This window comes from Prinia subflava, chromosome 12 (genome assembly GCF_021018805.1).
Source record: "Prinia subflava isolate CZ2003 ecotype Zambia chromosome 12, Cam_Psub_1.2, whole genome shotgun sequence".
Classification (NCBI taxonomy): Eukaryota; Metazoa; Chordata; class Aves; order Passeriformes; family Cisticolidae; genus Prinia; species Prinia subflava.
In genome coordinates this window covers 12,535,362-12,557,756 of record NC_086258.1, presented here as the reverse complement: position 1 = coordinate 12,557,756, position 22,395 = coordinate 12,535,362, and the positions used below count along the sequence as shown (strand labels likewise).

At 58.2% G+C, this 22,395-nt stretch overlaps 3 protein-coding genes across 5 annotated transcripts; 2 read left to right on the top strand and 1 right to left on the bottom strand.

Annotated features, from left to right (window-relative positions):
* Positions 1 to 2,018: 2,018 nt before the first annotated feature.
* COG1 (component of oligomeric golgi complex 1) lies at positions 2,019 to 10,612 on the top strand. 2 transcript variants are annotated; one of them, XM_063409634.1, is made up of 14 exons: positions 2,019 to 2,320; positions 2,515 to 2,759; positions 3,604 to 3,785; positions 4,052 to 4,222; positions 4,296 to 4,449; positions 4,632 to 4,842; positions 4,968 to 5,738; positions 6,231 to 6,377; positions 7,192 to 7,353; positions 7,491 to 7,618; positions 8,050 to 8,158; positions 8,883 to 8,992; positions 9,085 to 9,160; positions 10,434 to 10,612. In XM_063409634.1, exons 1-14 carry the CDS (start codon positions 2,054 to 2,056, stop codon positions 10,572 to 10,574), a joined length of 2,874 nt encoding a protein of 957 aa, XP_063265704.1. In that variant the 5' UTR covers positions 2,019 to 2,053; the 3' UTR covers positions 10,575 to 10,612. The 2 variants fall into 2 exon arrangements, with proteins under 2 accessions (XP_063265704.1, XP_063265703.1); XM_063409633.1 differs by having other exon boundaries at positions 2,063 to 2,320; positions 4,058 to 4,222.
* A 473-nt stretch (positions 10,613 to 11,085) lies between these two features.
* On the bottom strand, positions 11,086 to 18,790 carry VCF1 (VCP nuclear cofactor family member 1). 2 transcript variants are annotated; one of them, XM_063409637.1, is made up of 4 exons: positions 18,659 to 18,790; positions 16,938 to 17,034; positions 13,279 to 13,341; positions 11,086 to 11,733 (listed from the first exon to the last, which is right to left on the bottom strand). In XM_063409637.1, exons 1-4 carry the CDS (start codon positions 18,703 to 18,705, stop codon positions 11,497 to 11,499), a joined length of 444 nt encoding a protein of 147 aa, XP_063265707.1. In that variant the 5' UTR covers positions 18,706 to 18,790; the 3' UTR covers positions 11,086 to 11,496. The 2 variants fall into 2 exon arrangements, with proteins under 2 accessions (XP_063265707.1, XP_063265708.1); XM_063409638.1 differs by lacking the exon at positions 13,279 to 13,341.
* Positions 18,791 to 18,951: 161 nt separating this feature from the next.
* MTNAP1 (mitochondrial nucleoid associated protein 1) lies at positions 18,952 to 22,276 on the top strand. The gene is made up of 4 exons (XM_063409635.1): positions 18,952 to 20,046; positions 20,355 to 20,462; positions 20,876 to 20,992; positions 21,438 to 22,276. Exons 1-4 carry the CDS (start codon positions 18,960 to 18,962, stop codon positions 21,464 to 21,466), a joined length of 1,341 nt encoding a protein of 446 aa, XP_063265705.1. The 5' UTR covers positions 18,952 to 18,959; the 3' UTR covers positions 21,467 to 22,276.
* Positions 22,277 to 22,395: the final 119 nt, after the last annotated feature.

The following is a 22,395-nucleotide window of genomic DNA, read 5'->3' as shown; positions in this document are numbered from 1 at the left end:
GAGCCCTTGCTGGGAACAGCCAACTCCAAACTGCGCAGGGAGAGTCTCCATCCCCTCCCTGCAGCTGCTCCCAGGGGGAATCACCAGCGAGGCACAAGCAAAGGACACAGCAGATCCCAAAGCTGCCTTCCCACTGACGAATCTGGAATGGGACCTGCTGCTTTCCAGCCCCGGGCACCTCTGCCCTTCCCTGCCAGCCTCTAACGCCCACCTGGCACCTGGGGATCCGGGGGGATTTCAGCTCCACTCCCTGCCTGCTCCAGGAAATGGACTGAGAAAAGCCAGGGCAGGAGAGCCAGACTGGGAGGATCCTCCTGCAGCTGTGTCCTGACCAGGAGACGCCGAGGGATGCAAAGCCTGGCCCCTCCATCCATCCATCCATCCATCCATCCATCCATCCATCCATCCATCCATCCATCCATCCATCCATCCATCCATCCATCCCTCCATCCCACCCCTTGCTGTGTCTGGGAGGAGGGACGGGATGCTGACTGTAAATAGATGTAAATTGTACATACTGGGTGTGCCCAGGGGGTTTCTGTTCCCTGACACAGCCCCACAGGGCAGCCGTGGCTCCCCCTCACCCTCCCCGTGTGCTGGTGGCACCAGGCACGAGCCGGAGGGACCATGGGGGCTGCTGCCACTCTGCCAGGTGGCTCCTGCAGGGCCAGGGAGGTGAAGCGAGGTGTCTCTGTTCCCTGCAGAGATCCAGGGCCCCCAGCAGCACCGCCCATGCCCCCGTGCCCGTCGCTGTGCTGTGTCAGTGGGTCCCTCGTGAGGAGGACACGCCGAGGGGTGGCCCTGCTCCCAGCCCTGCTGTTCCTCAGTGTCCCCGGTGGGACTGAGCCTTCCTGCAGCGAGGGCTCCCCACTGCCATGGTCTGTGCCATGGGGAGGGGGCTGTGGGTACTGCGGGAGGGAAATAAAAGAGTTTTCCTACAGTTCCTGGCTGTTCGTGTGTGTTGGAGCTGGGGGGGAGCAAAGGGATATGAGCCAGGCTTGGACACCTCCCTGGGAGAGCATCCCAGGATTGTTCAGGTTGGAAAACCCCTCCAAGATCACCGAGCCCAACCTTGGCACTGCCAAGGCCACCGCTGACCATGTCCCCAAGTGCCACATCCACACCGCTTCGAATCCCTCCAGCAATGGGGACTCCACCACTGCCCCGGGCATTTCCAGTGCCTTTTCCATGAAGAAATCCCTGCGGATGTCCAAGCCGACCCTCCCCTGGCACGGTCTGAGGCAGTTTCCCCTTGTGCTGTCCCTGGGAGCGGAGTTTATCCACTTCTGTAAAATGAAAGTTTGGCTCTGAGCAGCCCAGCAGCACTGACACTGCCCGGGCAAACAAACCAGACCACTCCAGAACACCCGTGAGCCTTTTTCTTCCCGTCTCGATTTCCAGGGGGCTGGAATGGAACAGCCTCACCCCCAGCCCAGGGCTCTGCTCCAGCAGCGTCTCCTGTGGAGATGCTCCTGCTGTGGATCCGCCTCTCCCTTCGGGGCTGCAAGGGGCCTTATAGCTCAGTCCCGTTCCACCCCACCCTGCGTGGATTTGGGGGGAATATCCCGGTGCTCAGAGCGGAGCTTTTGGAATGGGAGAACGGGCAAACACCCCCAGCCCTGCTCGAACCAAACCCAAAGAGCCCTGAGGATGAAACCTCCCGGGGTGTGTGGAGTGACAGCGGCACCCGCAGGCCGCGGAGCCCGACCCGTTTCCCAGGGAAACGGGGGGGGGGGAAAAGAAAACGTAATTAAATAAATAAACAAACTAAATAAATAAAGCAGCGTTTTCGCCCCCGAGCCGCGCCGCCATGGCAACGCGGCTGTGCCCGGCACAAAGATGGCGGCGGCGCTGCCATGGCAACGGCACGGGGGCGCGGCTGTGCCCGGCACAAAGATGGCGGTGTTGCCATGGCAATGGCACGGGGCGCGGCTGTGCCCGGCACAAAGATGGAGGCGGTGGCCTCGGTGCCGCCCGGAAGTGCCGTCCCCTTCCCGTGGCCACGATGGCGGCGGCGCCGCCGCCGGTGCGGGCCGGGCCCGGTGTCGGTGCGATGGCGGCGATGGCGGCGCGGGGCGCCGAGGCCGAGGCGCTCTTCGAAGCCCACACGGCGGCCGAGCTGCGGGCGGTGGAGCGGCGGCTGCGCGCCGGCATCGAGCAGAAGCGGGAGGAGCTGCGGCAGATGGTGGGCGAGCGCTACCGCGACCTCATCGAGGCGGCCGACACCATCGCGGAGATGCGGCGGAGCGCCGAGCGCCTGCTGGGCGCCGTGCGGGGGCTGCAGCGCGGCGGCGCGGCCCGGCCCGGCCCGCCCGGCGCCGTGAGTCCCTCCTTGCTCCCCCTTCCCTCTCCATCTCCCTGCCTGGGCCCTTCTCCCCGCCTTTCCCACCTTCTCCCCCCTCCTGCCGCATCCTCCCCCTCTGTCACCTCTGTCACCTCTGTCACCTCTGTCACCTCTGTCACCTCTATTCTCTCATCCCCTCTTTCTCCCCGACCCCTCTGTGCCCTCTGCAGGTTCGCCCGGCAGCCCAGCGCGGGTTCTACGGGGCGGCGGCGCAGCTGAAGCTGCTGCTGGAGGTTCCCGAGCAGGTGTGGGGGGCGGTGGAGGGCGGCCGCTACCTGCCCGCGGCCCGGCTGCACCTGCTCGGGGCTCACCTGCGCCGGCAGCTGCAGCTGGACACCCCCCGAGCCCGCTCCAGCCCCGTCCTCGCCCGCTTCCCCATCCTGCTGCGGCAAGTGGCGGCTGCCAGCCACCTCAGGTGCGCCGGGGACGGGCAGGGCTGGGTGAGCAGGGCTGGGCTGGGTGAGCAGGGAAGGGCTGGGTGAGCAGGGCAGGGCTGGGTGAGCAGGGCAGGGCTGGGTGAGCAGAGAAGGGCTGGGTGAGCAGGGAAGGGCTGGGTGAGCAGGGAAGGGCTGGGTGAGCAGGGAAGGGCTGGGTGAGCAGGGAAGGGCTGGGTGAGCAGGGAAGGGCTGGGTGAGCAGCAGGTAAGGCCCTGGTACAGGTTACCCCGAGCAGTTTTGGCTGTCGCATCCCTGGAAGTGTCCCAGTGCCCCATCCTGGAAGGTGGATGAGATTCGGAGCAGCCTGGTTTAGGGATTTGGAGCTGCTTGATCCTAATGTTCCCTCCCAGCCCAAACCTGTCAGCGGGACTGGCTCAGACACAGCTCAGGGAAGGCAGGGTGGCTGCAGCAAGGTGGGAGAGTTCCTAACCTCTGCCTGAGGCAGCTGCACCTGGATCCCGCAGGAAAGCCACCAGCAGGATCCCGGGGCGGTGGCAGGTGTCAGAGCTGGAGCACAGTGCTCCAGGAGTGCCCTGGAAAGCTGCAGGCAGGGAAAGAGGGATGGGAGGGAATATCCCATCCAATATCCTGGGGCTGCAGCTGACAGGGGCCTGGGGATCCATCAGGTAACGGGACAGGACTGACAGGGATTTAGGGAGATCCTTTCCAACCCCAACCATTCCATGAACCTGGGACAAAAACCATCTCACCAGTGCTGTAATACCCAGCCCTGAGTGTGGAAAAGTGACACTCTGGCAGTCAGCACACGAGGCCAGCTGGGAGCGTGGCTCGGGCAGTGACCCCAGCTGGTTCCTGTGGCAGATCCACCATCCTGCAGGAGAGCAAGGCCCTGCTGCGCTGCCGCACAGGCTCGGACCAGGCGGTGGCAGAAGCCCTGTGTGCCATCATGCTGCTGGAGGACAGCTCCCCACGGCAGGCCCTGGCTGACTTCCTGCTGGCCAGGAAAATGGCCATCCAGCAGCTGCTCAACCAGCCACACCACGGTCAGTGCCACGGGGAGCCCCTCGGGGTGAGCCTTCCCTTCCCCTCCTGTCCCCACAGCAGGGACAGGCCGTTCTTATAAACCTCATGGTGGTGGGGACTCTGCAAAATAGCACAGAAATTAACAGTTCTCGGGGGCTTAGGCCAAGCCTCCTGTAATGGGGGAGCAAGTGGGGCATGAGGCTGAGTCCTTTGCCCTCCTGGAAGGGACCACAGGCCTTGGATGGTGGTGCTGGAGGGCAGCCTTGGCTCAGTCTCCTCTCTGCAGGTGCAGGGATCAAAGCCCAGGTGTGCTCCCTGATGGAGCTGCTCACCACCACGCTGTACCAGGCCCACGCTCTCTTCTACACCGTGCCCCAGGGGATGGCCCCGGAGCCCGCCCTGCCCTGCGGATTGCTCTTCTCCACCCTGGAGAGCACCACGGGCCAGAGCCCCGCAGGTGAGCCCTGCACCTGCCCAGGTGTGCAGGCAGGAGGGTGCCTGTGCCGGGCTGATCCCTGCTGTGATTCCAGGGAGAGGAGGGGTGCTGGAGGAGGATCTGAAGCTGAGCAGCTGGTTCAAGTACCTGCCAGAGTCCGTGGTGGAATTCCAGCCGGCCCTGCGGACCCTGGCACACCCCATCAGCCAGGAGTACCTCAGGGAGACCCTGCAGCAGTGGATCAACATGTGAGTGGGACAGGGCACCACATGGCCAAGGCACTGCCAGCCTGGCTGACTTCCTCCTCATCCTCCTCATCCTCCTCATCCCCTCATCATCCTCATCCTCCACCCTCGCTGAAGCAGCCACAGGCAGCCGGGCACCGCTGCCAGGGCCTCACCCCCTCACAGAGGTGAAACTTCGCCTGCAGGTGCAGCGATGACATCAGGACGGGGGTCAGGACCCTGCTGGTGTATGTGAAGAGCATGAAGGGGCTGGCAGGGATCCGTGATGCCGTGTGGGAGCTGCTGTCCAGCGAGTCCAGCAGCCACAACTGGGAGGCCGTGTGCCGGCGCCTGCTGGACAGGCCTGTGTCCTTGTGGGAGGAGCTGCTGCAGGAGCTCTTCCTGGACAGGCTGCAGGTGGGTGCTGTGCTCTGGGGAGCCTTGCTCTGCACCCCCAGGTGTTGTCTCACCCAGCCCACCGTGCACTGAGGGTGTGTTTAGGTGCACTTTGAAATTGTATTTTTCTCCTGGTTCTGTTGCAGACTCTGACCAAAGAAGGCTTCGACTCCATCTCGAGCAGCTCCAAGCAGCTGCTGGCCGTGGCCTTGCAGGAGCTGGAAGTGAAAGCTGGCAGCAGTGCCCTGAGCAAGCAGATGCAGCTGGAGCACAACGTGGCGCTGTTCCTGTGGTCGGAGAGCCCCGGGGACCTGCCCGGGGACGCGGCGTGGGTCAGCGTGGGGCAGCGCGGGCCCTTCGCCAGCAGCGGGCTGGCCATGAAGGCGCAGGCGCTCACGCCGTGCGTGCAGAGCTTCTGCTCCACGCTGGACTCCAAGCTGAAGGCCAGGCTGGAGGATGTCCTGTCCTACCTCCCCGGGGATGACGCTGTCCCCAAGGAGCCCGCGGTGCCACCGCGCTCTGCCTTCGACCGCTTCGCCGACGCCGGCACCGTGCAGGGGCTGCTCCGCGACCACTGTATCTCCTGCATCCAGCACCTGCTGGGCTGCATCCAGGAGCAGCTGCAGAGTGCCCAGAGCCAGCAGGACCCCCCTGGGGACGCCAGGCTCAACGCCGTGCTCTTCATGGCGCGGCTGTGCCAGGCCCTGCCCGAGCTGTGCCCTCACCTGCAGCGCTGCGTGCTGGGCCAGGCGGGCGGCGCCGAGCCGGCGCCCAAGGAACCACGCTCCGCCAAGAAGCTGGGCAAGGGCAAAGCCCAGGAAGTGTCCCCCGAGCTGGCCAAGTGGCAGGGGGTGAAGGCAGAGCTCCTGCAGCAGAGCCTGTTGGCTTATCAGCTCTGGAGCTCGGCTGTCACCAAAGTAAGGAGCTGTTTCCCTTCTCAGAGGCACTTTTTGGGGAGGGGTTCCCTCGCTGGGGCTGCTGAGAGCTCCCTGTGCTGCTGCCCGGTCAGAGAGGGCTGGGAGAGCTCCCTGTGCTGCTGCCCGGTCAGGGAGGGGTGGGAGAGCTCCCTGTGCTGCTGCCCGGTCAGGGAGGGGTGGGAGAGCTCCCTGTGCTGCTGCCCAGTCACAGAGGGCTGGGAGAGCTCCCTGTGCTGCTGCCCGGTCACAGAGGGCTGGGAGAGCTCCCCGTGCTGCTGCCCGGTCACAGAGGGCTGGGAGAGCTCCCTGTGCTGCTGCCCGGTCAGAGAGGGATGGGAGAGCTCCCTGTGCTGCTGCCCGGTCAGGGAGGGGTGGCTTTGGTGGGGTGGTGTCCGTGGGATTCACTTTGGCACGTCACAGGCAGGGTGGGCTGGCTGGCCTCGGTCCTGTTAGAACCGTCCTGTGATTGCAGCTTTTATTTTTGTGCTCCAGGGGCTGGTTCAGTGCTTCACCCACACGTTGCTGCTGGACACAGCTGGGTCTGTCCTGGCCACGGCCACCAACTGGGATGAGATCGAAATCCAGGAGGAAACGGAGTCTGGGAGCAGCGTGACGTCCAAGATCCGGCTGCCTGTGCAGGTGTGAGGCACAGCCTGTGGGAGGAGCCCAGCACCGCGTTCCAGAGGCACTTGCTGAGCTGCTGGGGAGGGTGGTTGGTGTCACCAGCAGGGGACAAACACTCCCTGCTGCTCTTTGAGATACTCACCTCGTGAGGACAGAGGTCAGAGGAAGGAAATAGGTCATTGTCACTGTTTATCTCTGGGAGTAAGGCTGGCCCAGATCCTGTAACGCTGAGCCAGAGGAGGGCTTGGGCCTGATTTAAACACAGAGCTCCCAGGGGAGAGATTCCGTGGAAGTTGGATGCATTGAAGGACAGGGCTGCAGCAGGGGGACTGTGGAATCCTGATGGAACTGAGGCTTCCCAAGGGTGTGGTGGTGGCACAGGAAGGAGCTCACAGGGACAGAGCAGGTGGCAGAGAGAGGAAGGCCGGGCCTGGAGTGAGTTCTGTGCACAGCACAGTGGGGCCAGACAGGGAAATGCAGTGCACCTTATCCAGTGAATATCCACCGAGGGAAAAAGCAGCTGGTGAGAATTCAGGAGGCCCAGGAGATGAGGGAGGAACAGCCCCAGGGAGTGCGTGGGCAGAGCAGGGTCTGGGGTGACAGAAGATGCAGCAGCAATTCTCTGCTCACTGCACTCAGTGTCTGGTAAAGTCTTTCAGGACTTTGGGAGGTCCTGTACCCCAAAATCTGGGGTGTCAGTAAAGCAGAGCCTGTGCGATGCCTGAGCCAAGCTGTGGGGCAGAGCTTTGTGGCTGCTGAGGAGGGGGACACTCCCACCACCCACGTGAAGGGATGTGGAACTGCAAATAACCTCTGTTCTCCTGCGCAGCCCTCGTGGCACGTGCAGTGCCTCCTGTTCAGCCTGTGCCAGGAGGTGAACAGGGTTGGTGGTCACACCGTGCCCAAGGTGACGCTGCAGGAGCTGCTGAGGAGCTGCATGGCAGAGGTGCTCGCTGCCTACCAACAGCTGGTGCAGCAGAAGCAGGAGAAGGTACCCGGGCATGGGATGGGATGCAGGGACACATCCAGCTCCTGGTTGTGCCCTGGGGTTGGTGTTCTCCAGTATTCCCCCGTGGGCAGCCTCCCCTGTGCCAGGGAGGAGCCCCATTGCTGCCTGTCCCTTTGCAGAGGCCGGACAGCTTCCCCCTGACCCAGAGCAGGGCTCTGCAGTTACTCTATGACCTGAGGTACCTCAGCATCATCCTGACAGCCAAGAGTGAGGACACAAAACCCAGCAGGATCAAGCAGGACTCCGGGTATGGCACATTTTGGGGTTCACATCCTCCAGCAGTGCTTTGGGGGCCCTAAAACAGTGCCAGCTCCACGCTCTGACCCTGCACAAACACTGAGCTCATCCTCAGAACAGAGGAGGGCTGGGGTTCTGTGGCCAGGGGCTGAGGCAGAGGGCTGGTCCCCCTCCCTGTGTCCAGAGGATGCCCCTGGAGAGGGCAGTTAAGCTTCCAGCCAAGAGTTAAAGCCCTGAGCCAGCTCCAGCCTTGGGGGGCACCACAGGGAGCAGGATCCTGCTGCTGGGGTTGTGTAAGAGCTGGAAACCCTTGGGGCAGCCGCTGTTCTGCTGAGTAATTCCCGTTCTGCTCAGTCACCCCAGACAGGAAATCCCTGGCTGCCTCGGAGCTGGCATCACCAGGATGTCAGCCCTGACAGGAGCCCTGTGCTCTGCCTGCAGGATGGAGAAGGTCATCGACTTCCTGGAGGGACACATCGACCCCTTCGACCTGGACGTGTTCACCCCACACCTGAACAGCAACCTGAACCGCCTGGTGCAGAGAACCTCGGTAGGGAGAGGGCTGGGGCAGGGAGCAGGGCTGCAAACGCCTTCAGCAGGGCTGCAAACGCCTTCAGCAGGGCAGCTGGGGTGGCTTTAAGCTGCCTAGTGCCTCCAGATAAGCGCTGGCACTTCCCTGCAAAGGGGAAGGGTGATCAGTGCCAGCTGGAGATAAGAGGAGCTGGCTGAGCCGGCTGCACCGCCCCGCGCGTGGGGCTGGCTGAACTTTATCTAACAGGATTCACTGCAGCCTGTGCAACACTAATTGGGTTAAGCAGTGCTGAAACAGGCCTGGGACTCCACTGTGGGAATGATTAAACACAAGAGTTTAGAGGGGGAAGGGAGACACTGAATGTTCAAACCCAGTGCTGATGGTGTGCCAGTGGACTCACCACGTACGGCGGGGTCAGCTCTGCAGGGACCCCAAATCCGAGCAGCTCCTGGTGTCTGCCAGCTTCTCTTCCCCAATCCGAGCAGCTCCTGGTGCCTTCCAGCTTCTCTTCCCAATCCAAGCAGCTCCTGATGCCTGCCAGCTTCTATTCCCCAAATCCAAGCAGCTCCTGGTGCCTGCCAGCTCCTCTTCCCCAATCCGAGCAGCTCCTGGTGCCTTCCAGCTTCTCTTCCCCAATCCGAGCAGCTCCTGGTGCCTTCCAGCTTCTCTTCCCCAATCCAAGCAGCTCCTGGTGCCTTCCAGCTTCTCTTCCCCAATCCAAGCAGCTCCTGGTGCCTTCCAGGTTCTCTTTGGCCTGCTGACTGGGACAGAGCACCAGTACACGAGCAGGGGCGGCGCGCTGAGCTCGCAGGAGCTGCACAACATCCTGCCCTTAGCGTCCAGCCAGATCAGGTGAGGCTCCCGGCTCTCCCAGGCATTCTCCTGCCTCTAGGAAGCTGCTCTGGGATCGCTGCTTCCCACATTTCCTTCTTCCATTTCTTAAGGTTTGGACTTCTGCCACTGAGCATGTCGAGCTCGCGGAAGAGCAAGTCCACTGCCAGGAGCACTGAAAGAGTCCAGGTTGGTGTTTGAACTGAGCTGTAAAAACAGGAATATTTTCCCAGTATTCACTGTCCCCCCAACACTCGAGTTTGTGGAGAAAGAAGAAAGCAGCCAAAGATTATTTCACCTGATTTTTATTTTCAGTAAATGAATCGTTACGGCAGCACAGCAGGGGATGGGGTGGATTTCTCCACCCTTCGCCCCTGTGGTTTTGGGGCCACTGCTGTGTGGAGAGCAGGCAATAACCACTGCAGAGGCAGGGAGGGTTTACACGGATGAGGGCAATGCATCAAAGACAACTCAGTAAACAGGGCTGCAAGAAGGGCTGAAGGACAGTAGGTAATGCTTGCACTCCTTTCCAGTGGGATGCTGCCCTGTAACCCCCGAGGAGGCCTGGCCAGGTACCCCAGCTGTGTGAGGAGTGTCCTGCTGCTCTCCTGGTGCTCAGCTCTAGCAGCCAATCTTTCTGTTGCTCTGTTCCCCCCGGTTTAAAACACCTGCTTAGATGGAGCTCTGTGTGCTGGGTGAGAGCTAAGGAATACCTCACTGCTGTGGGAAGTTAATGCTTCCTTTAATTATTCCCAGCCCAATTTATCCATGGTGGTCTTGGCAACTGGGACAAGTTGTTGAGTCTTAACAGGAGCCAAGACAAAGAGGTCAAGGCCTGGTTTTACCAGTGTCACTTGAGATATGTTCAATTTGCAATTCTCCTTCTCCATTATTCAGCTATTAACAACCAGACCCAGCACAAGGGGTGTGTAGAAGCCCAGAATTTCCCAGTAAGGTATTCCTTACCTCTCACAGCTCAGCTGGACTAGAGCATAGAAGTGTGCAGTGATGTCTGGCTCGTCCTGTCACTCCCCTGAGCTGCTGTCCTGTGCTAGCCACACTTCCCAGGATCCCTGACAGATGCTTGCTCCCTCTTCAATGCTAAAACTCTTCTGGAGAGGTTCAAATCCGCACTTCTCCAGGAACAGCTCCTGCAAGGGCACCAGCTGTGCTTCTGCCACGCTGTGACCCCTTGCTCTGAGCGCAGCAGAGGGTTTTGATGGGTGTTCAGGGGTTTTCTGAGCACTGAGTGCCATCTGCCAAGTGCCTGTTGCTGCCAGCAGCGAGGTGCTGTGCCCGTGTGTGTCTGTCCCCACCCCGCAGTGGCACCGCCCCGGCTGCGGCTGCAGCTGCCCGGCGGGAGCGGTTCTGCCGCGGTTCCACCTCGCAGCTCGTGCTGCTGAGGGGACAGAGGGAGCCCCGGGGCTGCTGTGGTGCTCAGATCACTTCTGTCTTTCCAAAGGGCCAGGCTGCGGCTGCTGTGCTGCCCAGGGAGGACGAGGGCGCGCGGCCGGGCTCGCTGTTCCGGCAGCTCCTCACCGACGACGAGGACACAGCGCCGTCCCTCTTCAAGCTGGGCTGGCTCTCGGGCATGACCAAGTGAGGCAGCACCAATAAAACTGCTCTGGCTGTTTGTCCTCAGTGAGATCTGTCTGTCCCCTCAGCAGGAGCGGTGACACCTCCGGGATTGTCAGTGCTTCCCATCCTCAGGCAGGGCAGGGCGTGGCAGCGGGCACAGCTGGGATTGTCCTTGTCCCCTGGCTGCTCTTTCACCTCCTACCCTTACATTGTTAAAATCAAATTAAAGAACAAAACAATGCCGAAACAACCTATGCACTAGCAGAAAAAACATTTCACAGCTGGAAAGGGGTGCTGGAGCAGGGTGAGAGCCCTGTGTCCTCCAGGCACCACCACCCTGCTCTGAGGGGCCCCTGCAGCACCTGCCCGACCTGTCCTGGCCCTAATTTCACATTTCCCTTCCAGTCCTGCAGCAGTGAAGCTCTTGAGAGGAGACTCAGCACCCTGAGCTGGGTGGGAGCTCTCAGGCCTAAGGACCTGCACTCGCTGCTCCTATCCTCACTAACTCTAAACGCTCAAAAAATTATGTTGCCAAATCATTTTTTAACTAGTTTATTGAAATTAAAAAAAGACTTATAAAACTGAAGAGGAACGCTTAAGAGAACTTTACAGAAAGCAACAACTTGCTAACAAACAGATTAGGCAGTCGATTGGAATTGGACAGTTTGCAATCCTATAACACACATGTGGACTCCTCATTCTCCTCTTGCCACGTACTTTAGAACCACCCCAAAAAGAATCCTATAAAAATTGCTTCAAAGCCCCTTTTGCATTGCAATAGTGCAGCAAACCACAAGTAAACAATCTCCTGTTAACCTGTTATTTCAAATATAGACTGAAAAGGCAACAGGCAATTTTGTGCAATTCCATTTTAACAAACTTTGAAGTTGAAATATCAAATCTACACAGTGCTGTCCCTTCACAGAAGGCAGGGAGCTGCTGGGTCATCATGTAGGGAGGCGTCCCCGGCTCTGTAGGCTGTGGAAGTGGGCTTCCTTCAGGATCTGGTTGATGTGGAAGTAAGGACCTTGGCTTAGTGCAGACTGCTCATGGAAGGGCTGGGAGGAGACAGGGCTGGATCCTGCAATCCTGGGGTTGAGGCTGGACTCCGCTCTGTCAGGGCTGTTGATGCTGCTGCTGCTACAGCTGCTGCTGCTGCTGCTCCCGCTGTCACTGCTGGAGGACTGGGACACACAGAGGGCGAACAGCAACATCAGACACTTCCTCCTCACCCCAAACCTTTAGGATAAACCCCTCCCTTCCACACTTTGGGCCTGATGGACTGAATAAATCCACCTTGGCACACAGGGGGTTCTGCTGCCCACGCCAGTGTCACAGAGCTGGAGGGACAAGCCTTCATCCAGGGGGTTCAGTGACCTCCAGGACGTTGGACTTCAGTCGTCCCCAGTTAAACCCCTCAGCTCTGCCCCCAGCCCCACGTCTGCGCTAGTGAAGTTTGCTGGAGTGAGCTGAGAATTGGAAAATAAAGAACATTCCCAGGGAGCTGCACGTGGCAGGCAGGGCAGGGTTGGCACTTCTGCTCGAGCAGAGGTTTGAGGGAAGCACCATGCAAAGCATTTTCCTACAAGGTAATCCTGAAGTGAGATCTGAAGCACCCAAAGCGAGAGGCTGTGAGAAACAAATACACACAACTTAAATCTTTGAACACCCCAGTATCAAGTACTCTTCTCCCAGTTAAGTTCTCCATGGCAGTGTCAACTGGAAGTGTTCCACAGCAATTCCTCACCAATTTACTCGACATGGCAGTGAAAGAGCAACAGGCACCAAAGAATTTCTCATGCAGCAAAAAGAACTCAGCATTTAACTGGAATAAGAGGCCAGGGCTCATTTGCCAGCATTTAGGATAACCACGTTTCATGGGAATGGCTGGAAGAGCATTTGCAATCATCATAAGGGATTCAAAGGCATAAAACACCGTTTTAAGGGCTGCTAAGGAAAGGTTCCATTAGTTCCAGCTGGAATATTTTAGTTTGTGTGATCTGCTGGTCAGCACCCGCAAATATTTGGGTGAGTCAATCTGCAAGTGGCTACTGTGCCACCCCACAAATGATTCATAACAGCAGACAGAGTAAGTGACAGCAGCTACAAAAAAAAAATCGACATTTTTGTAAGGATTAAGCCACAGAAATCACAGCTTTGTGGCCACAGCAGAAGAGAACAAATTTCACAAAACCCTCAGGGATCAGCACCACTGCCAGAAGGGCCTGGAGTAAATGAGGAATGGTGCAAACTGCAACCAGCACTTTGGAGTAAATGAGGAATGGTGCAAACTGCAACCAGCACTTTGGAGTAAATGAGGAATGGTGCAAACTGCACCCGGCAGTGCTGCAGGCCCAGGGAGGCACTGTGGGTGTCTGGCCTGGAACACAACCCTGCCCCCGGCCCTGAGCTACCATCGATCCTGCCCATCCAACCCTGACAAATTCCTTTGTTCCGCTAAGCACCAAAAATGCTTCAGCTCTGTGGGAGCACAGCAAGCCAAGCCAAGGGCCCCGGGCTGCGAGGAGAGAGAAACACAGCGGGGTCATTCCCCAGGGAGCACAGAGGGAACTGCGGGAGCGAGCGGCTCCTCGTCCTACATCTAGAGAGGGAGAGAGCCCGGGGAGGAGCTGGGGGTGGTGCTGGGCAGCGCAGCTGCTGTTGCAGAGCAGCACAAAGAGTCACACGCGATGCCGGAGGGGTCACGGCAGCCTCGGAGAGAAACCCACCGCACAGGACACTTTGTTTCCTTTTAGTCTGCGCTCCTTAGTGAGCTTCGTTGCAGCCACCTTCTGCAAATCAAGGTAAAAATCCAAATGAGAACCTCGCTCGCTGCTCGCGTCTCACACCCCGACAAACATTTTCCAGCTGTTAGTGGTGATTATTTGGTGCATCCAGGAGGTTTGTGGGGCTGGCAGCGTGTCCTGGGACGTGCTTGTGACACCTCGGGCTGGTGACAGGGGGTTGTCAGACCCTCTTTATTTCCAGTTCTGCAAGCAAAGGTTCACTAGCACTGGCACCCCCTGGCATTGTCCCCGTCCCATGGAACACCTACCGTGTCCCCAGGCTGTGGTGAGCATTCTGAAACGCACTGGGACTACAATCAGACAAGAAAAGAAGCCTTAAAGTCAGCAAGACAGGCATCAACAGAGCTTTACAGGGCAAAGGAAAGCAGCCCGTGACATTTCTGAGTACTTTAACTATCAAAAGGGCATCTTCAGGGTTTACTGGGCTCATTAACCCCTAACATCACACTTCAGGTTTGAACACAAACAAATGTCCTGTTCGATGGCAGATCGGGGACAATCCCTCGTGACAGGAACTGCAGAGAGGCACTCGGCCACTCAACACCTTCCAAGATGAGTTTAATAGAGCCACGACCTGGTTTTGGTTAGAACTGAAGAGCAGCCCTTCCCTGGACAGTGGGGACAAGAACTTTGATCTGATCTCTGCCAAGAACCAGGCGGTGTTTCAGTCCTGGCCAGAACAAAGAGGAACTGTGAGAAATTCGGGTTTGCAGAAGTTGTTCAGGAAGGAAAGGGTCAGCCAGAACACTCAGACTCGCTTCCTTCCCGGGGAAAAGGAGAGCAAAGGGTTTGCACTGGTGATTCCCCAGGCTGCAGAGCACGGCTGGGAATCTCAGCATTCCCATGAGCAGGATCCCTCTGGAGGATCCACTCCAACTCCTCCTTCTTGATTCAGGGACAAGCAATGGATTTGTAACTAAACACAGGGCAAACACCACAGCTGAGCTCCTGGAAAAGGGAGGACAGGCTGAACAGGAAGCAAAACTCGTGGCCAAGGCTCTGCCTCACTAATGTTTAACGCTGGCTGCAGCTCCAGCCCCGTGTCTGTGCCTGTCCATGCACTGAGCCCAGAGCTGAGGTTTCTGTCCCCCTGGGGTGGCTCTGACCTGGGAGTGCCTTCTCCAGGAGCAGCAGGAATGGCTCAGCCTTACAGCAGCCGGCCAAAAATCAGCGCTGGTGGAGACTGGAGAGAATCTGTCTCCATCTTGTGAAGGCCTGTCCTGGGTGCAAGGACAATCCAGAGGGAGAAAACAGCAAATCCTTTGGAATTGGATGTGATTTGGATGAGCAGTGGAGACTCAAAGTGAGGGACTGAGGGATAACGTCACAGAACAGCCCAGGTTTGAGCTGCCACCAAGGAAAAACCTCCCTTCACCCCACTCTCCAGAGCAAAATGTGAAAGACTAAAAAAATGGGAAGAGATCCTGCCAAAAGCCAAGTCCTGTATCAAAATCAGCTGCCTGATTGCCATCCCGAGGCCTTGCTCAGCAAGAGGGAAGAGTCAGTTTGAACCAAAACAGGCCAGAGGAATCAGGGCTTTGGGAAATGTTTCACAAAAAGCAGGCGTGCAATGAGAAGCGACTCTCATGTGCTCTTGGAAGTGACAAATTGCTCCCAGTCCCCCTTTCCAGGCAATACCCCCAAAGCAGTGGGGTTTTTAACCAGCAAGAGGTGTCTGCACACAGCAAAGTATCAGGAAACGAAATACAAGTGTTCCAAACTGGCTGAGCCTTTCCAAGCGACACCAATCGGAAGCACTCGTGCACAATGAGCACAAGGATTTCTCCCTTCGGCACAGGAAGTCCTTAACCAAATGTTGGAATAATACAGATTTAATCTCGTGGCTTGAATTTCTGGGCATGCTCAGTTCAGGGATCCGAGAAGAAAACAAGCCAAAAAAAAGAAAAAAAAAGAAAAGAAAAGAAAAAGAAAAGGCTTTATTCATCAAGAGAAAACATTGGGAATTCTGTTCCCTGGAGAACAGGGCCGTGGTGTTTTAGAAGCTGTGTCCACGTTCCTCCTCCCTGCCTCACAGCAGGGTTTAAGGTGTTAAAACCAGACTTCCACCAAGCAGGTGCATGCAAGCAGCAGAGCCTGTGTTAGGCTGAGCAGTGACCTTGCCCTGGGTCAGCCGTGCCCGCGCTGCTCCCCCGCAGGCTGAGCTCACCCCTCGTGTGACAAAGCCAGTGCCAGCCCTGCTTTCAGTGGCTCTGCCCAAACCCCAGCTGTTCACACCACAAGCAAAGGTGCTGCTGCCACTCACCATCGGGGGGCTTTTCCCGATATCCTTAATTTCATTCCTCCCACTGCAATCCCTTGTTCCACACTAAATTCGCGCTCCTCCCGCCACAAAGCTGCTTTAGCCTGAACTACCCTACACACACGGAGGGTTTGACCTGTTGGAGGAGTGATTCAGTGTCAGACAGCAACAAACCAGGCTGCTGCTCCCCCTCACACCCCAAAGCACAGAGTGCCCTCCTGGAAACACAGCAGCTTCCATCCCAGAGAATTCCCTAAAGCATTTCCAGCAGGGTCCTGCCAATAATCCGCTTGTGCAGGTGAGCAGAGAGCCTCCCTCACAGCAGGAATGTGCAAATATCCTTCTGAAACCATCTCCAGATTGTAACAGAGCTCAGAGTTACACTGCAGCTAAATATCTTCCACGAAGTATGATTAATAGCTGGATAGCTGAGTTACTTCAGGAATAATTCAGACTGTAATTGCTCATTACAATCCACCTTCAAAGTGAGGAGGCTCTAAAGAAACCAAGGATTTTTCTAAACCTTCAAAGAAATTAATTTCATTCATTTCATTAACTTCAGAGAGGGAGCCTCTGCTCTGCACCTTTTTTTCCATAGAAGTTTTGCAACACAAGGACGTTGCTCCCAGTGAATTTTCAGGTGATTCACCCAGGTGACACCTCAGGAAATTGGCAGGAATTGGGAAACCAGCCTTTTTTTTTAAGGAAAAAAATCTCAAATTGCACCAAGAATACACTTGTTTGGTGAGGGGTAAGCAAAAAAGAGAGTTTATCCCACATCCAGCAAAAAAATCGTGGAAAATATGAGAAAAAAACCAAAGAGTTTTGAGTGTTTAATCTGTGAACAAGCCTTGCTTAAACCAGCAGCTCTGTTAGAGCATTTTTTCACATCAGATAAGGCCTGCCTGGAATGTGTTTTGTCTTTCTCCCACAAATAATCACCCTCTGTAAGGAGAGGCAAAGTTGATGGCCAGGCAGAGCAGCACAGGGACACATCCACCCTCAGCCTCTCCTCAGCTCTGGCCACAGCCCATCCCAGGAAACCAGAAACGGCAGGAAATTATTCCCTGGGTGCTGCAAAGCAGGAGCTGAAATTTCCTGCCAGAAATATTCGGGCCAGGGATAACCAGGCTCGCTGGAAATGCTGATTTCCAACCTGGCTCAATGCTGATTTCAATCTCTGATGCCACCAAGTCAAACCTCATGACCTCAAACACAAAGCTATGAAATAAAAATGAAAAAAAACAAATGTACAGGATATTCCAACTGCTGCTGAAACGCAGCAAGGAGGGAGGCTGGGTTTGCCTGGGAGGGCTCTCACCTCAGTGTCCCACGAGTCCTGGAGGACAGAATTCCTGGTGCTACGTTTGGTCTGGGGAATGTGACCATCATCTTCAGTGCCATTCCTTCTCCTCTTCCTGCGGGAGGAAATAAATGATCAGCTCAGAGATCTGCCCTCTGCTTTGTCCTCTGAGGGCACCCAGAAAATGCAGGAGCACCTGAGAAATTCCTGTAGGATGCCTGAGGGCTGGGGACTCTCACACTCCCTTTCAGCTCCTGCCTGGGGGCACAGAGAGGATCCTGTTCCTCACGAGATGTTTCCTACCAGTTTAGGGGACTCACATTAAACCCATCCCTCTAAATAAACTCATTTTGCAATTGTCACCCTTGCACATCTGAAAATAATCCCTGGGCTCACATTAAACTCATCCCTCTAAATAAACTCATTTAACAATTGTCACCCTTGCACGTCTGAAAATAACCCCTGGGCTCAGAGGGACACCTGACAGGCTGGGGACAGCACTGGGACAAGTGGCACTGGCCACATTTCCACTCATTCACCTGCTCACACCACCCCACGACTCCTCAGCCTCTGCTGATTCTGACAGCGTTTGCAGCCCAGTCATATTCCAAAATAATCACATTTCCCATGTGGAAATAAGGTTTTGCCAGGAAACACCTCGTGGAAAACAAACTCTTCCCTGTTCCTGACGTATCTGCCACCCTCTCGTGACACCTTGTGCTGTGTGGCCTGGCAGGTGCAAGTGTTAACCCAATTTTTATCCAAATCTTTGCAGGCATCGAGGCAGAGTTTGGAGGAGGATACTGGGGTGGGGGCAGTGCTAATATTCCCAGATTAGAGGAGATAAAGGGAAGACCTCAAAGCCCAGGTTGGACAGGGCTTGGAACACCCCGGGCCAGTGGAAGGTGTCCCTGCCCATGGCAGGGGTGGCACTGGGTGAGACTGGAGGTCACTTCCAACCCAAAGAATTGTGTGATTCTGTGACACCAAAAGAGGAGCTGATCCACAGCAGCATCCCAGAATTCCTACACAAACATCAAACGATTCCTCCCCACCCCACGAACACGACAAGTCAGCCAGGAGCTCAGCAGCCTCCGAAAAAACACCGGATGGAGCTGTTTTGGTGTGCCTAAAATTAATCCGTGCTCGAATGAGTCAAAACAGACTCAGGGAGGTATTTATAACCTGCTCCTTTCTTACAGCCAGGCTGTGCGGCAGCCTCACTGCCGGGATGTGGCCCACGCCTACAGCCCGGAGCTGCCTCCCTGCTCCCCGTCCTGCGATCACAGGCACTGTCCGTCTGTCCAACACCCTCTGGGGATGGGATATTCCTCCCTTCACCCCAGTCTGCCTCTGGCTCCTTCCTTTCCTCAACACCCGCAGTGCCCTCAGCAGCTCGGCCGGGGCTTGGGGCGCCCTGGGCTGTGGGAGGTGTCCCTGCCCCCGGCACGGGTGGGATGGGGAGGGCTTTAAGGTCCCTCCACGCCACTCCCTGACCCCACGATCCCGCACTGCCACCCGCTCCTCCATCCCTCTGCTTCCTCCCCCGCCAATCCCCCGCGTCCCTTCGCCCTCCCGCCCAGCACCTTTAACCCCGCAGCCCCCTTTAACCCCCCCAGCGCTCGGGGCCCGCTCTCCCCTTTCCCACCCCTCACGCCAAGCGCTCCCCGTTCCGAGCGGCCGGGCCCCCTCAGCGCGGCCCCTCCTCCCCTCCCTCAGGCCGCGCCGCCCTCACCCACCTCTGTCTCGCTCCCCGCTCGCTCGGCAGCGGCTGCCGGCAGCTCATGGCGGGTGTGAGCGCGGCGGGGCGGGCGGGAGGCCGCGGTGAGGCCGCGGGGAGGCCGCGGTGAGGCCGCGGTGCGGGGCGCAGGCCGCGGTGAGGGGCGGCAGCGCGGCCCTGCCCGGCCCCGAGCGCCGCTTCCGCCGCCGCCGCCTCGCCCCCGTGACGTCACAGAGCGCGCCCGCGCGGGCGGGGCTGCGCCATTGTGACGTCACAGCGCGCCGCGTGGGCGGTGCCGTTGTGACGTCACCGTCGCGGCGATGGCGGCGGCGGGCCCGGAGCTGTGCCCGCACTGCCGGCGCCCCTTCAAGCGGCTCCGCGCTCACCTCCCGCACTGCAAGGCCGCGCCGCCAGCGCCGCCCGCACCGGGCACCGAGCCCGGCACCGAGCCCCGGCCCGGCCCCGCCGGCGCCGCGCCGCCCGCACCCCGCACAGGCCCCGGCGGCGGCCGCGCCTCGGGCGCTCGCCCCAGCCCCGCCAGCGCACCGGGACCGGCGCCGGGAGCGAGCGCACAGCCCTGCCCCGCCACCGGCGGCGCCGCGGGGCCGAGCGCAGCGCCAGATCCCGGCCCGGGCTCCGGTACCGGCCCCGGTACCAGCCCCGGCCCCGCCGCCCCCCGGAGCCGGTCCCGCGCGGTGCGGGACGTGGCCCGGAGCCTGGACCTGCACCCCGAGGAGGTGGAGGATGTCCCCGGGAAGCTGAAGCAGGGGGTGAAGGTGGTGATCGAGAAGCACCGCGCCAGGGTGGTCCGGGAGAAGGAGCCCCGGGGCAGCGCGGCAGCGGCGGGGCCCGGCCCCCGCAAAGCTGCCCAGAAATCCGAGGGCAAGGAGGCTCGGAGCCAGGGAGCCGTGGGGAGCGGGCCTGGGAGCTCCAAGGGAGGAAAAAGCCGCTTAAAGGCAACAAAGGCGCTTCAAGAGCCGCCTGAGAGCAGAAATAGCCCCGGTGAGCTCGTCCGGCTGGAGGGAAGAGACAAATTCACGGCAGGAGAGGAGCAGGTGCTCCTGGAGTTTGGGGGGGGATCTAAACCCCCCGTGTCTGCTTTGCATCCCAAAAACCTCCATCTGTCGCTGACGGAGGCGTTGGGAGGCCAGGGAACATCCCAAAATGAGCTCAGCAGCCTGCAGGGGCCGCAGGCCCTGGACCCGGGGCTGGCTCTGCTCCCCACAGCCAAAATCCAACCCCCCTGTCCACCCCGAGCCCCCAGCAGGAGCGCCTCGGGCTTGGAGTGGTTCCCAGATTTGTATCCTGACTATGAAGGGCTGAGGATTTTTCCAGGGAAGCGTTTCCACGAGGATATGAGGATCACGGCCCAGACACCCAGGGGTGGTTTCGCACAGGGGCAACAAGGTAACAGAAGTCTCCCTGCTGGGATTTGCTGGAATGGCAGTTGGGAATGGGAAGAGGAGGGGTAGGAAATGCTGAGCCTGCCCAGGGAAGGATCCAGGAGAATCCGAGGAGGTTTAACTGGGGCTCCTCCAGCCTGCAGAGCCAATGGTCGATGTTCTTATGGGAGCTGGAGTAAGGCTCTTGCAAACTTTTGTGGGAGAGGCGATTCCCCCTCCTTTTCCCAGCCCGAATTCTGCATCACAGCCCAGCCCCGTGCTCCCCTGGCAGCACAGACACCCCCTGTGACCGCTGTGCCTTGTCACCTGCAGGTCCCCTCCGGGAGAGGCCCCTGCTGGAGGTGAGGCTGGGCGAGCTGCACACCTGGATCAGCACCTGTGACTTCTCTCCCCAGGGGCTGCTGGGGGCAGTGCACAGAGGTGAGAATTCCTGGTTTTGGGGGCACATCCAGCCCGCTTCCCTCATTTGCTTTATTGATCCAAGTAGCCAGGCTGGATCTTTACAAATCATGGAATGGTTTGGGAGGAACAATAAAGATGATCCAGTGCCAGCCCTGCCATGGGCAGGGACACCTCCCACTGTCCCAGGTGGCTCCAAACTCCACCCAGGCTGGCTTTGGACATTCCAGGGATCCAGGGGCAGCCACAGCTCCTCTGGGCTCACTCCCATCCCAGGGAACAATTCCTTCCCCTCTATCATCCCATCCATCCCTGCCCCCTGGCAGTGGGAATAAACAAACATCCCCAACACTTTAGCTTTGTACAGCTGCGTGGCAACAGTGAATTCCCCAAGACCAGCCCATGATTTATCCCTTCCCTTTCTCTTCCAACAGCCTGGAGCAGTTACTGTGCCAAATACATCCACGTGAAGCAGGGGGGAGCTCCTGGAATCTCCATGCTCCTGGCTGGGTACTGCCTGCTCAGCTATGGCTGGAACTATCAGCACCTCAGTAAGACTTCCTTGGGGTTTCCTATTTCAGGAATCCTTCCTTTTGCAGCTCTTGGAAAGTTGAGCATTCCTGTCAGTTAAACCTCTGGAGCAATTAAAATTAAATTATTTAAATACTCCCCATTTTAGACTAATACCAGAGCTCAGAGAGCAGGATTCTCTAGGTGGGCAGGGGAATTTGGTTAATAAAAGTGCTGATGGCAGTTGCTGAGAGCAGCAGGACTGTCAGGAGCACTTGGAAAAGCCTCCACAGGGCAGGGGGAGGAGATGTTCCACCAGGAGCTCCTGTTGCCTGCATTTCCTGACACTGACAGGGATGTGCTGGTGTTTGGGTGGTTCCCCCTTGCAGCATAAACAGAGAAGCTGCAGTCGGGCCCCTCATCCCCACTGCAGCCCCCAAACAGATCCCTCTGCTGACACTGCAGTGGTTTTCTCTGTTTTTCCAGAGCAGCACCGCTGGCGAAAATACCACTGAAGGAGCTGGAGCAGCAGCCAAGGAGCAGGCACAGCTCCTTGGGAGGCAGCAGAGCAGCCAGGACTGGGATCCCAGCAGGAATTCCCAACATCAGAGCACCGAGGACTGGGATCCCAGCAGGAATTCCCAGCAGCAGAGCCCTGGAGCTGAGCAGGGGCCGCTCTGCAGGTCGGCTTGTGTAGCAGAGAGGTGACAGGGCCAGCCTGTGGTCACCCCTCCGTGGGTCAGGCAGCTTTCAGTAGTGAAATGAGAAAGCATTAGAGGCACCCTGAGAGATCTGTGTGGGCAGGAGAGCTCCTAGAGCTGCAGAATCCCACATCCCTTGTCTGGGACAGGGGACAACACCTTGTCCTGAGCTGGCACTAGAGATTATTTGACAATTCTGCTGTAGCTGAGTGTTGTAGCAAGGTGGGCTTCAACCCCAACACCCATTCTCTAAGTCACACAGCTGGCCCAGCCCAGTTTGTACTCACCCCTTGTACTGGTGAGACTGGCCAGGAGCTGTGTGAGCAGCAGCTCAGACCACAGCACCCTAATTCTGGGGAAGAAAAATCCCTGGGAGGAGCTGTTGTGCCCAAGGGGCAAACCTGTGCTGCAGCAGACAAACCAGGACAGTCAGGAGTGCTAGTTGCAGCCTGCCATTCCCAGACATGTCTGGGAAAGGGCTGGTCATGTTGCAGGCACGAAGGGCAAAAAGAAAAGCCAAGAATTAAAAAGTCTGAGCTCTTTATTCTATAGAGTGCAGTAGTGTCGTGACAGAGGTGTGGCACCAAGAACTCTCACCAGCAATAAAAACCTGTGTGGATTTTCCTTTCCTGCTTGGGTTGTGCTCTGAAAACGTGGTGCTCTGTGCCTCCTCACCCCTGTGCCCAGGACCCTGGCACCAGCCAGTCCTGCCCTGCTCCAAACCTTGGGAATGCTGCTGCTGC

Bases quoted from the DNA above. Each gene is read 5' to 3' on its own strand.
- COG1 (XM_063409634.1), top strand. From the start codon at position 2,054: ATGGCGGCGATGGCGGCGCGGGGCGCCGAGGCCGAGGCGCTCTTCGAA. The intron at 2,760-3,603 runs GTGCGCCGGGGA...TTCCTGTGGCAG, and splicing joins GCGGCTGCCAGCCACCTCAG to ATCCACCATCCTGCAGGAGA. The intron at 4,223-4,295 runs GTGAGCCCTGCA...CTGTGATTCCAG, and splicing joins CACGGGCCAGAGCCCCGCAG to GGAGAGGAGGGGTGCTGGAG.
- VCF1 (XM_063409637.1), bottom strand. From the start codon at position 18,705: ATGAGCTGCCGGCAGCCGCTGCCGAGCGAGCGGGGAGCGAGACAGAG. The intron at 13,342-16,937 runs GTGAGAGCCCTC...CTTGATTTGCAG, and splicing joins AGGACTCGTGGGACACTGAG to AAGGTGGCTGCAACGAAGCT. The intron at 11,734-13,278 runs GTGGGTTTCTCT...TGTGTGTCCCAG, and splicing joins GAAACAAAGTGTCCTGTGCG to TCCTCCAGCAGTGACAGCGG.
- MTNAP1 (XM_063409635.1), top strand. From the start codon at position 18,960: ATGGCGGCGGCGGGCCCGGAGCTGTGCCCGCACTGCCGGCGCCCCTTC. The intron at 20,463-20,875 runs GTGAGAATTCCT...CTCTTCCAACAG, and splicing joins GCTGGGGGCAGTGCACAGAG to CCTGGAGCAGTTACTGTGCC. The intron at 20,993-21,437 runs GTAAGACTTCCT...CTGTTTTTCCAG, and splicing joins CTGGAACTATCAGCACCTCA to AGCAGCACCGCTGGCGAAAA.